Below are 14,217 nucleotides of genomic sequence, written 5' to 3' on the forward strand. Positions count from 1 at the left end.
AAGACTTTGTCTGACTGTTACTATTTTCGGTCTGCTAGAGCAACAGCTAGCTGATACCTCGTTCCCAAAGTTATTGTCGACTGGTGATATCTCACGATTCTGCGTTGAGCTACCGATAAAAAACGCTCTATCTAACTAATGCACACGAATGTAACTATTAACGTAAATCAATATTCACTTTCTTAAACGAGGCGTCTCAACATCTATTGAAGTTAATGTGCTCGATAGACGCGTAACGTGAAGGCAGGACTCACTTGACCGTCTTGACAGCCACCGTATTACCCCGTGGTAGCAGAAGCCAACGGAGTTCAATCGGACCTGTTCGTTAACTACGGCCGGTAAGCTTTCCAGAAATGGCAACAGTTGATCAGCGGCTCCAATAGGCTAACAGAAACAAAGTGATCGCGTACGCGAGACTTCTTAATGTTTTTGCTTGCCTGCGTACTAGTCTAACAGTCGCGTGCTACTGGTGTCTCCGTGCCGTAACGACGTTCGAAAGATTTCCGCTCCGATTAACGTAACGGATAGCAACAATCGCAGCTGATACTACGCTACGAGCCGCCGGTAGGTCGAAGTATTCCAATCGGCATAACGGGGATCAATTGTATGCCAGAAGGTGCAAAGTAAAAATTCTCAGGGATGCAAAAAACAAAATAGAAGTTTTTAGGGATGTTTCTTAAACGCGTCCTTAGGTTTATCACCATGCTCGACTAGCTTTTTAGATATATATATATATATATATTTGATTTGACGTGCAGCAAAACTGCTTAAGTGAACCAGGCTTTATTTCTATAATGCTCCGAAGTGCCGTACAAGATTACAGAAGCGGCGCAGGTATAAATGACTAATATGGCCTTCGACAATTATTATCGGCGCGAAAAGTCGTTAAATCATTTTGAAAGCCAAATCTTCTGGACTAAATTAAACATACGTTTGCCGAAAATCCGCTTTGATTCTGTCAGTTAGTTCCTTCGTATATAATAATTCTGACATATTGTTAGTTAGGTATATTGTTATTTTACTACTCCCTATTTCGTTGTCTAATGATTATCTAACTTCATTAATGCCGCGACGATAGGTGGCGCTACTCTTTTACTGGCAGTTTCATTATTTTCTAGTTGATCAATACGCGTGCTGAAAGGCCAGTGGGATACTGAGAGAACCGGTCTACCTGTACATACACATACATGCACATATATCGTATGCTTTTATAATTTAAGTCATCTAAGCGATTTCCATTGGATTGATCGATCGATCGCGTCTCTAGCAGTGTACGACTCGCTCAATCAGATAACAGCATCCAGCTGGTCAGAAACAGGCCGTGGGGGACTATAACGACAAGAGCGTCTGTCATAAAACCTCTCCAAGCAGTGCACACAATCACACACGCACATAGATAATATATAGGACGATATAGTTTAGTAGGACCATAATCGCAACGTATGCATAATGCTGTTGGTAACAGTGGTGGTAATCATAGGATTAATCGAGCACAGTTGTGCATATGGGCCGCGGCAGACATCCATTAGCCATAAATAAGCGTATAGAGATAATACGGAATTATGTACGCGATTGCAGCTGAAGATCGATGGCTCATTGTGAATATCATCACCCCCCCCCCCCCCCCACTTTGTGTTGGGCGAACCCCTTCGTAATGAAAGTGGCACTTTGTCTTGGTTTGTCTCGCAGTGTTCCCTGTGGCTAGGCTAATTAACATTTACGTAATTTCTGTGTCTATGCGTGAGTTTATCTACTGATAAGTTATCGTTGTTGCCGTTGTTATCCTTGCTATCTCTGCATATACTTTGCAAAAATGGTTGCTACACAAGATTATTGCATTACTCTATCTGCCTCCAGTAAGTTTCATGTGTTGCTCAAAGCAAAAAGGCGAGAATTTCACCCCGCGTTAGAAAGCAGACTTTTTTGATAGCTACAAACCATTGTTCGGTGTCTGGTTAATTACTTTACTCTCAAATAATGCCAATAATATGCAAGACCTGTCAAGACAATAATATTTAACCTAACAAACCTTATTTTATTTGCTAGCACAGTTCGATGCTCTCTCTCTATGCTTAAGGATCAATGAGTTAGAGGAAGGTGGCCTTGAGCAAATATGTGGGGCTGGCTTCCTCGAGCAGTCAAAGCTCTGGGACAGAGTGAACGGGCAGGTCTGAAAAGACTGCCAGAATACGTTAACATTTGCCGGCCAAACTGGGTCGTAGGGATCAGGTGAGAACTTCATTCATCCGCAAAGGACAAACTAGGTGTTCTGATTGCTCTTATTTAATGTAGCTACTGTTTTCCAGGGCTATAAGTCAGACGTGATACCCTAGCGTGAGGTACTTTCCGATGGATAGCGGCAAAGAATGTTTGGTGCCTATGCTATTCATGTTACCTATTATATTTATAGTTAGTTTATTAGCACCGTTCGTTATTGTTCTTTGTGGTAATAGTGCAACGTGAGCGCGAAGCAGAATCGTTGCGTTGGTAATAATCGGTAAGTTACACACTCACTTGATTTGCTGGCTGTCGTCAACTGTGTATTATGGATTTTGGGTTTCGATGTTTTCAGACCTTGCCGCTTCACAGCAGGCAAAAGCTTTCACCGCCGCCGACGGCAACGCATTTACTGCGATTGCTGACAAGACGTTCATTTGCGTTTGTTCGCTCTGGCGCAGATCTGACACCAGAGAAGTTGTTGCCCGGCAACTGAAGGCGCGAGGCAAATACAAGGGGGCAAATTGTTTAACAGTATCCGCTTATCTGCAACGGGCGCTTTGTTTGAGCAAGAAACACTCACCGTTTAGAGAGGAGGGAGCTAGCACCGGGTTCCGGCGCGAAACAGCAAAGCTTAATTTTACTGCGCTTACCTATAACTCTGACTAACTTACATTAAGTTAGTGTGCAGCTACTCGTGGCTGGCATCGACCGCGTAGCTGGCGCACGATCGGTGCCTGCTCAGTTTACTTCATACTTGTCATGGTTATTCTACACTAGTGATCATTGGTGCAACGTACTTTTGCTTCATAAACCATTTTATACAGGCGACGTTCGCAGAGTATAAGACGGCGGCTGGCAAAGCTAAAGCGTTAGTGGGTACGAGTGTTGATTAATATGAACAGACCCTTTAGCGGTGCAGTGATAAGCTAGATGGACAACGATAATAACAGCTTTCAAATGCTAGAACACGCGAAGATAATGTGATCTGTGTTCCTGGATTGCTATGATGATTTGAAATGTAAACAACCTGTTTGAGTGGCTGAATTCCGTCATTTTAAGAGCGCCTGTGAGCGAACGAAGCGATCCGAAGAGGACATGCTCATCTAGCCTTAATGCAAAATTTCTTCTCTGGAACATTTTGTTCAGGCGCGCGACATACGTGTGCTTATTTTTTACCATAAGCGTAGGCGTCAATTTTTAGCAAAGCGCATCGCGTCGATAGCGAATAAAATGAATGATACAGTAATTCTCAACATCAGCTCTGAAGCTTCTTCAACAATTGCCTCCTCGTTTTATCAGGTCATACCTGATCATGGAATGCCCGGCAAGTTCAGAAAGTGAGTATACTACATATGATTTATTAATTGTCGCCTGTAGTGGCCATCACGCTACGTACCCGACCACTGAGATGGAAACATTTGTAAAAAGACAAAGATTAGACAACAGACACAAAAAACATCATATTCTTGGTGGGTTTTTTTTGTATGTGCGCGTAATCTACGACTCCTATTAGTTGTGAACCGTTAAAATCTAAGCCTTTCATCGCTTAGATGATAGTTTATCAAAACCAATAACTTGTAGCAGGTTAAGGTTAAATCGGAAGAGTTTTGGCGACCAAGCTCTACATCGTGCGTTGTTAAAAATAAGGTGGCCCAGAGGGAGAACTGCCAGCATCAAGGTAGCTGAATAAGTTCAAATAAAAAATTGATAAGCTAGGCGATATTTCCCCTGTACAGCTTCAGCTGCTTAAGAAAGTAACTATAGCAGCTAGAAAAAATTGGTCGATAACCTCACGGTCGGCGGAAGATATTTCCTTTCTGGGCTAAATAGAGCCGGTGAAGTTGTCGCTAGTGAAAATTCTAATCTAATGATTGTTCCTGTATCGTCTCGGAGAAGGCGAATGGCCCACATCAACTTTTATGAAAAATATTAGATCATCCCGAGCCGTTGCAGGCATAAATATTATGGGATCAGCTCATACTGTAATATTCCATATGGGATACGCAAAAATGACGGTGTGAATCAATGCTAGTCACATCGCGAAGGTTATTTACCGCATAGGCGAATGTTGCGCTCGCTCTTGCTAAATACATGAACCTAGGCTACTGTATCTTATTGAAGGAACAACTCATATGGGTACCTGTGAGATTGCTAATTTTTACATACTCTACAAGGATCTTTTTCTCGAAATCAATTCATTCTTAGGCTAGCATATGACGAGTAGAATATAGATTCAGCAGAGAGTTCTGCAAGTGGTCTCGTCATGATTTTATCCTTCCCACAACTTTTACGACGAGCCTACAAATCACTCGTTTACTTTGGCAGAAGGTTTCTCTATCGATCATCATGAGATGATGCAATTATAATCCTATAGTCACCCTGCTGCTTGTGGCAGTCCTTCATAGGAGGCATTATTGATTATCATATGAAGTGTACGTAGAAAGGGCTATAGCAAGTGGGGTGATCTCGGTACAATATTAGAATGACATTTGGTGGCACTTAATCGACGTAAAAATCCATTGATTTCTTGATGATCTTCCTCGGCACACGAGTAGATAATTTATGATAAAGAAGGGATGTGCATAACTGAAGCGTTAGGCCCAATAAGCATATACCAATTGATACGTTTCAAGATAGTATTCATTTCAACGTCTTCCTAGACGTTTATCGCCATTTGCAACCATATGTCCATCGGTTAACCTATACGGCACGAATAGTAATTTGGGAGACTTAGCAAATCCAACATTCCATTACATTTCACGCAGACACGAAGCTTTAATAGATCGGCCTACACTCGATACGATATATTTCAAGGTCCCGCTTTTTTCAACTTTTCCTGTATCTTTTACTTTAAGCGATCGATAGCTTTGCACGCGCTACCCATATATGTTTTTTTACGGCTTTCTCGCCCTATTATTTTCGTCAATTAACTCGTAGGCTTATTGAACGCTTTATTTACGCAATGTCTCAATATTCCTCGCTTCAATACACTGTTTACTTCGTCACCGAAGACTCGGGCTCTTACGCTCGTCAGTTTTGCAACGCGAGATTGGGGCAACGATAAACCTCAACGAGGCCAAAGATGTGACGTAGAACGATCGGCGTTCATCGGCGTTCGAGTACCGTTTGCATCCAATGGAAAGAGCACTACGCAGATAAAATGTAGATACTCTTGAGCATATTGAATTGACAATTCGAGTCCAAAAACACTACGATACGCTCATAGAGCAGCACTTGTCGCTGCTTGAAACCCGTTCCCTAATCACGGTCACAATTTCATTGACGCATTTCTGATACTGAAGTTTCATAGACGTTCTGTAGTTCATGACATTGCAATGCTTGTTCCCGACTGCATTGCCCGACTTTTAGTTATCATTATTTTCTATATAATACCATTACATTTCACACTTCTGTATACATTGATGATTAAGTCTATACGTTATAGACGAACAAATAGACCATATTTTGTTAATGCACTATTTTCTCTGAGGCTGACTTTCTTGGATTGTTTTGGACTTGGGCTAAACATTTGGTAGCCCTGTAAAAAAAATGCCTAGAGTTCGCAACTTTTAGCTTAGACTGTTAAACGAAGTCATAGGGAACTTTAAGCATGCAGAAAAAATGCAGTTAGCTAACTTCAGTAAATTTACTATAGTTCTCTAAACACCATATCACCCAACCGGTCCCGACACCTTTTAAACTCTTCCTTTTTATGACGTAGTATCGTATAATGCTTCTTTATGACATAGAATCGCGTTCAAAGATTACTTGGATGGTTCTCTAAATGTCTTAATTTTCGAAAATATTGTAAATTAGTTAGTACCGCAACTTTAACATGATAGATACTTCGTTCTTGCCCGGTGGGTCATAGCAATTTCAGCTACATACCACAATAATACTTTAGTCCTGTGTACGTAATTCACCTCACGTCTACCCGATACTCTCTATAATACAATGCGGTTGTTACTCCTCCTATACGTTACAGACGGATTCCTAACGTCTCGAACCCGCTTTAACAACACACCGACACCACTGTTAAGTTGAAGACTTTGAGGCAGGTGAAGTCTTTCAATCAGCTGGGATTTGGATTTTAATATCAATTAAAAACATTCTGTTACTGTTGAAATATATAAGGGACATCGAATAACATAATTCGAATATAATCACTATCGCAGCTTTATATATATACGTATATAGTCAATCAGTCATATACAAATACGTAACCCAGGACTGAAGTACGTAATTATTTTTCGTGCTCGCGTATTGCCGGTCTGTTTTTTAGTTCGTATGCTTTGATCTGCTATAGTTTGCTCAAATGGTTCGTTTTAAAGCTACATTTCCCAATCTATAATGTGTCCACACCTCTTCAGTGCAAACACAAACATTACGTTCGGAATGATACTTCATTGATTCTCATGACTGCTAACTCCCGATTGCTTCAGGTGAGAAGTCAAAACTTCAATTTCAAGATCAAATGTACATACATATATTCGTGTCACTTTGCCTGGCTTTCCTCATCGACACGCACATATATCAGTGCCACTTTGAATCCGCCAAGTTGATAATTCAATTGTTACCCTTTTTTAATTTTTCTCGCAATGGCTAACAGTTTATTAACTAGTTCTGTGCGTCTGCCCTCGATAACCTACTTCTTCCTCTTATTATCCGTATTTCGATACTCATCTTAACAACAAACAGCTACAGAGTAATATATAGTACTACTTTTAACTTCCGCTAATCAACTTCTATTTTACTATTGATTACGTTAATCGAGCTCCAGTTTCCCAGACTGCAATGCGTCATGGCAATGCTCGTCGAACGAACTTTATTTTAGTTTCATCATTGCAGCTCGAGATTCGCGCAACGGAGCGAAATAAGGAAATATATTTAGTGAGTATTGGTCAAAAAAGATGTATCCGAAATATTTGCTGCTAGAACCTTTATCCGGTCAAGTTGTGTCTTGGTGCTCCATAGGTGGGTGGAAAAGATATTTAGTATGAGAACTAAACCGTTTCTTACCTGAAAAGAACAGAACATAAGCCAAACGTAAGTTCATACGACTACTGAGACAAGCACTGAGAGGGCAGGAATATTATGACATTCCTTAAAAAAAGCGTTTGTTAAAAAAAAGCTGAGACGTGCTTGAGAAAAGAAATATATGATATTTATATAATTTAGCCTTTAATTTTTTGTATAAATACTAATATGTTCATGTGACACTATCAATTTTTTTGAATAGATAGTTCATCATGTACTTCGAAATTTTCTAAAGCTAATCACGGTCGGCATTATAAAGGAGATTTGTTTCGTGGGTGGAGTGGATATGGCGCCAGGCTCACAACTATGGGATCCGAGTCTATCCCCATCTGGAACCCTGTAATTTTTTCAAACTATTCAAGTTCTTAATATCAGCTAATCATGCAGATACGTTTCAACAGGGCGACTATTTTTAGATCAGCTATTTTTAGTATCTCAGAAACGAGGTGGTACTGGCCATAAAAAGTGTGGTATTTTCGCTGAGAGTTTTGAAGACAGTTCAAACAAGATAAACATCTGTAGTCTGTAGAAAAAGAACTTTTACCATAATGTTCAAACCTAGATGAACTTGGTCTTTGTATCTTATAATACATTACGTGTGTAATTGTGTTTATTAGATAATTTTCTAACACTGGGTAGGTGTCGCTTGATTTATTATGTGATCCTACGGTTAATTGTAGCACACACGTATAGAAGCTGGTAGAGTTATTTGAAGTCTACTTTCTATTTTCTACTTTGTATTTTAACCTTACTATATCCAAAGGCCAAAGTTAATTACGAGTTCACGACACCTTGTTCTCGCCGTTATGCACAGCATGCAAACGAATTAATAATAATTTCGAGCTACCCCTACCGATAAAATATTAAAAAAAATAGACGCATTTCAAATCATATATTTTAATACTGTTTTTGTTTAAATCATATGGGAAAAGCCATGATTAATGCTGGCAAAAAACCAATGATGACCCGTTTGTCTGTCGGGATTATGATTAGAAACCAAGTTCGGTGAAGATATGTATTAGTAAAGGTATAGCCAGTTGGCGTATGGCAGTATGCAAAGCATAATATATTCTTCATTTCATACACGCTGTTGGCGGATCACCGTGATTTAAAATAGACAATATCCATACATATATATAGTTTTTTTTTTTTATTTGCATGTATATATATAGATATATATAGTTGATTTCTTCTCCTGGATAAGACACTAGTGTTTTGGAAAGGGCAAAAAAGCGGTAGACATCATTTCGCAAAACATAATCGCGTTAATGGTAATAACAATAATGATGGACATCATCCCGATTTAGTAATTAATTAGCACCGACTAGACGGAACCGCAGGAAAAATGCTTTCATCTTCTTGTTCGAGCGTGATACTTAGCATGGAACATTTAGAACCGAACGAGTTCGTGCTTATTATTGAGACTTAGTAGTCGTCACAAGTTTTTCGCCAATTTTTCGATAGCATCATTGACAGCTCCTACAGCTGCTAGTCGCCTATAGCTGGTTCATCCCATGCATCTAGTCGTCACTTAGCTACGTGTAGTTGAATACACGATATCAAAAGGAAGAAATTTATAGCTCACTCATTGATCAGACCTAGTCGTCGACCAACCTGCTGAAGAGCCAGCCGCAGCAACTAAAATGCATTGGGAACGATCGAAACAGCGGCTGCGGCAATCGGTCTGAAAACGGCCAAAATCAGCATGGCAAATTTTGGCACAGGGGTCACAGAGCTGACATCGCTTTGAACAGATAGCCGTTGGTAAAAACCAATCAGATTAGTATCGTTGCCTTGCGGTCGAGCGGGCTCTAGGGGGCCGATTGGGTCACAATATGGGTACGTACATCGTATAGAAGAGCCGTTCCCCACTCCGAGAACGATCGTAGTTGTAGCGTGAAGCCGATACTGCCGCTGGTTCTGCTGTGTTCTATCTATGATCCGTTACAGTACCGTTAGCATAGATCGAGTAAATTGTCTGTGCAATGGCCGCAGCAGAATTTTTCGCGCGTATCTAATACTAAAACGAAAGGCCCTATAGCATATAAACAAGATGCAAATAATCAATAGCTCTAATCGGTAACCCTTGCTAGTACTGCCCAAGAAGACGACGAAGGCGGAAATGTTGCCGAAGCATTAGTACGGTACGGGGTTGCGTTTACGTCGAGCGGTGAGGATTGCCGTTGGAAATCGACTCACGTTTGCTATCCACGGGATCAACGCGGAAAAAAAGACATATTTTGCTGCAATCTTCATGTTAACAGTCGAACATTCTATTTATTCTTCTGCCCGTGGTAATATAGTGTGATAACGGTCGTCCCGAGCACGAAATACAATTTCTGCCAGTGCACTTAAAGTTAATCGTCTTAGATATAGTATGCATAGAAAAACGCAAACTTCAACAACAACGAAACTTTAAGCGTCAACGTAACAGTTCCACTTAAGTACTACGAGATGCTACTTTATACAAACATAATGCGGACCACCTAGCGACATGTTATGTCTTCATGGGAACCCAGTTATTAGCTTATTTGTTTCCTGTCTCTAAAGTCCTAATGCTAAGATATATTGAAACGCTTTTTGCATTATGAACCGTGGCTCAATGTCACTTCAGACAGTATACATACGTAAATAATATTCGTCTCAAGTGATAATAATAAACCGCTATAGACGGGGCCATAGGATTACTTTTGCTTGAAGCTACGTGACTCTCTGGCGTTCATAACAACACGAAATCTCTACTACTCAAAATCATTATGCCACTAACAACGATAACAGTTACGGCACGAAACTGGGCACGAAACCTCTTCGTCGCACGATGGAGACGAGTATCTGCCATGAACTTGTCGTGACTGCTGCGTTTAAGGGTCTTCTCAAACCTTTATTTCGGTGTACGTATATATATATATACATATATATATATATATATAGATAGCAGACCAAAGAAACGCCACAAATATTGTGACCCTATTCAATGACTATTTCTGAGAACAGCAACTTGTATAGTCCTGTTGTTTGTGAATTAGAGTCTGTTCAGAATCTTTCGATTGTACATGGTTTCACTGCGGGCGTTGGTGCTGTCCCTTCGTTTTGGCAGGCTTCTAGGCAATGTAATCGCACGGCGGGTTTCTTCTATTTCTTCACTAGCACTGGAGTACGCTAGATATTTGGCAGCACTGGGGGTACGACGCAGCAGCGACCGCGTTTTGAGCGTTTCAGACTGATTCTCCTGTGACCAGTTGTGATGCTTCACTGCCGCGACCAAGCACGCTTCGCTACCACCCTCGAACTTCGGGTACGAGAGCATAAAACGCTTCAGCTTCCAGAGGACGTCGTTAATTTCTGGGTTAAGCCCAGCCACAATTCGAATCTTGCGCTGACGTAGATACTTTCGCAGTTTGCGCGTTGCCATGAAGTCACTTTGGAAACTGACCTTTTTCACGTCTTCGAACTGTGGGTCTTCAAGTAGTGTTTCTACGGCACTACCAGCTTCTAGATCCCGTTCAAGGGCGACACTTTTGCAGATCAGTGACGCCTGAGTTGATACAGTGATAAAGTTAAGCCCGTTAAACTCAGTGTACGTCACTTGCACGGTGCTGTCATTGAAGATCTGTTCACTTACGATCTGTTGATCGAGGTTCCCTTCAGTGTTTCGTGGGAAGATTTTTGTAATCTTGTCACAGACCTCACATTTTCTTACATGCGCCTCAATGTCTCTCCTCATCGCAGGCCAGTAGTAATACTTGATAATCTTCATATATGTAATCCAGAACGGGTCATGTCCGCCTAGATCGGGATCATCATGGTATTTGTGCAAGATTTCCGGCACCTCTTTAGCCTCGACGATTTTACGTCCGTCGAGAGTCTTCTCTGTGCACTTGGTGATAATGGATGCTATACGCGCAACTACTGGTGCAGGCTTGCTTCGCGTATACGGTCTCCTGCTTAAAGGTTTCTTGACGCCACTATCGCCAACAGCAACGTTTTGATTAGACGCTGTTTTCAGTAACTGGTCGCCATTGCTCTCCTGACACCCAGTTTCATTTCGAATGTCGCCATTATCCTGTGGGCTCGAATTATTACTGTCCGAAGACACTTCGTTTACATTAATGTTCATAACTTGTTCGCCTACCTTTCCTTTTTGACAGTCCGACAGCAACGATTCGGCATAAGTCAGACGTTGGTCGATTTCGGCAGGCGAACCCGGCATTCCTTCAGCGAGCAGTTCAATCTGGGTTGTTTTTGGCAGCGCCGCGACGATCAGCATGGCCAAGGTGGAAGGGGAGATGGCCGGATCGGCTTCCAATAGGTGCTGCTTCTTGTCGCGAATAAACTCTTGCAAATCATCGCCGTCTAGGAAGGTAAACTCAACTGCCGCCTGAAAGGCATCCAAACGTCGGAGCGGGCTTTTCGGCTCCACCTCGTGAACTAATGGATCCTCTGAATCGGCTCGCATTTTGTCAACCGCGAACACTTAGATTGTGCAGATACACTCGCGCTCTGTGTACGGGTTACCTTGGCTTAAATCATTGCCAATATCCCTGTGGCTTGGCGAGGAAAATATGAGACTGTAGTCGCCAAGCACCGAATCCGATAATTAATAGAGGTGGAGCAATGCATCAAGATGAAACAGATTAGACTCGGTAGTTCGTTTGACGGTTGACATCACTATGAATGAAGACCGATCTCAATGTAGGCTAAGGTCAATACTGCTGCTGTTGCCGTTCTTGTTGTTGTTACTACAGTAACTCTGAGCAAACTCCGGTATTGGGGTGACGACGAGGCTAAGACGGCAGATTGTCGTAGACGACAATCAAGTCAAGGACTGAACAGATGTATAGACGAAACTACTTGTTTTTTTTCACCACCACTAGCACTTTTCGCTGTGATGGGATTCGAAGCCGATGGTACGTTGTGATTTCAACAAACACGCACGACTAGATGCGATGCTGCGTGACGTGGTACGGCACGGAGACTCGGGGTGGACGAATCAACGAAGACGCATGAGACACGGCCACAATTCACACTATACAAAGTTGCAAACCACTGTACGAACGTTAGGGCTGGTTAGTTGCCTGTTTGTTGCGTGCTTTCGCCATGCACCCACCAGAAGTGTACAACGGGGTTCTGTCCGCTGCGTTTATGGCAAAAAACCAAGCACCCGTCGACTAGTCGATGTCAAAGGAAATAGGGTAGAGATGCTTGCCTGTATTATCAACAGACAACAGCAGCAGCGGTAACGGCAGGGGCAACGATTCTCGCCTCCCACTGCGTCGTCACTGAAGGAAAGTGGCCCGTCAATGTATTTACTTCAATGCATCACTAGCGCTGCAAAACTGAGTGAGGAATGGGCAGCCGCGATATATAGTTATACCCAGTGCGAAATAGCCATGTTGTTATTATTGCACACGTAGCGGTGACGGCGGCGGCAATAGCAATAGCCGTTGCAGTAGACATCATAGGACACGTAGCATCACCATTGCCGTTACTGTCGTGATTATTACAGTTAGTAGTAACATGAGTAAAATTAGGATAACCGAAGTTGTGTAAAAACGCTAATGCCGCGTTGATGCTGTTCGTCCTAGAGAAACGATATCCTAAGCAAGGCGACCAGGTCCTGCATGATGAAGGAACGATGATCAGTGAGGTGACGAAGAAGAAATTCTCCTTTATTCTGCCCATCCTTCCTATCCTATAAGGATACAGCATAAGTAACGACGGCGGCGACATGAAGTGAACCTCGTAAACAAATATATATTTACCTCGGATGCTGAAGATAGATGTCATAGTTCTCCATTAGCCTCTCAACGTGGCAGCGGCAGCAAAGCCTTTGACTTAATCGATTGCTGATGATTAGACTGACGTCAGTCAGCAAACGGACGGCAGTAACGATAGCCGTTTCGGCCATTTCCCACTCGATGGCATTTGTTTCAAATAACTAGTCACTACGGCAGGTATGACAATAATAACACTATGGCATTGCTCTAGTACAACATTCAGTAAAGCGCGGGCTTTTAGCTTCAAAAATATGTCTTAACAAAAAGAAAAACAACAAACAGCAACGTACCGAGCTTGCAGGTTCGGCACGTTATGTTAGTACTGCGCGATGTTTTTCTTCAATAACAGCAAAAAAGATTATGTTAACGTGAATGGGTGCTGAAAGAAGAACAGCAGCAATAACAAAGCGGGACAGGGGGGGTAAAAGGAGGCATAGTAACCGCGCACCTGCCGCCGTTGCTTATCCCCCTCCCGCACCTCCAACACGAGTTGAGCGGTAATAAGCGCAAATGTAAATGCACGCCGGCAACCAGTGAACAAATCAGCAACAATTTTGCCATCTTACACATCTTGTAATGGTCTTGTAGTTGCTGCTGTCCCTTCTGATGTTTTTGAAAGGGCGAACGATCTTCGTTGCCCTACTTCGGAGGCAAATAGAGGGAAAAATTAACTAGACGTCATCGCGTGGGCAAACAGTCCTGAAAAAACCGCCCACAACAAAAGCATGTTAAACTACATGCGTATATTACATATTACGTATAATTGTGATGTGGTGAAAAGGTGGTTCGTGCGTGACACCATCCGGAGCTACTGATATTTTGACTCAAAGATGTTTTGTAGTGTGTTAAGTGGCTGATAGAAACAGGGCACTCTGATGCATTTTGAAATGGTGGTCTTTCCTGACCTCCTTCCTCTTATTATATTCTATCATATAATATTACGTAGCTGCCATATTTTTGTTTAACAATTTCATGATGTTTTGCAGGTTAGAAAAAGGGATTAAAGACACCTCATGAATCGGATGACATCTTCGCGGGTCCCCAAAGAACTGTCGAGACAAAATGGCGCGCGCGACGCACCGGATGCTACTACCATAACCATTTCTCCTGTTGCTCCTACATTTGCTGACCCTTTCTTTTATAGCTGCTTTGGCCGCATTTTGCTGTACAGCATCGTCAGGGC

The 14,217-nt window shown here is 42.1% G+C and overlaps 1 protein-coding gene across 1 annotated transcript in view; it reads left to right on the top strand.

Annotated features, from left to right (window-relative positions):
- Positions 1-2,890: 2,890 nt before the first annotated feature.
- Positions 2,891-14,217, top strand: part of LOC111261653 (uncharacterized) — a gene marked incomplete at its 3' end in the record, with an annotated part of 32,395 nt that continues 21,068 nt past the window's right edge. Inside the window, 1 exon segment of the mRNA XM_022835279.2 lies at positions 2,891-3,557. Within this exon segment, the coding sequence (XP_022691014.1) occupies positions 3,451-3,557 (107 nt within the window).

Source organism: Varroa jacobsoni, unplaced genomic scaffold (assembly GCF_002532875.2).
Source record: "Varroa jacobsoni isolate VJ856 unplaced genomic scaffold, vjacob_1.0 scaffold_581, whole genome shotgun sequence".
In the NCBI taxonomy this organism is placed as follows: domain Eukaryota; kingdom Metazoa; phylum Arthropoda; class Arachnida; order Mesostigmata; family Varroidae; genus Varroa; species Varroa jacobsoni.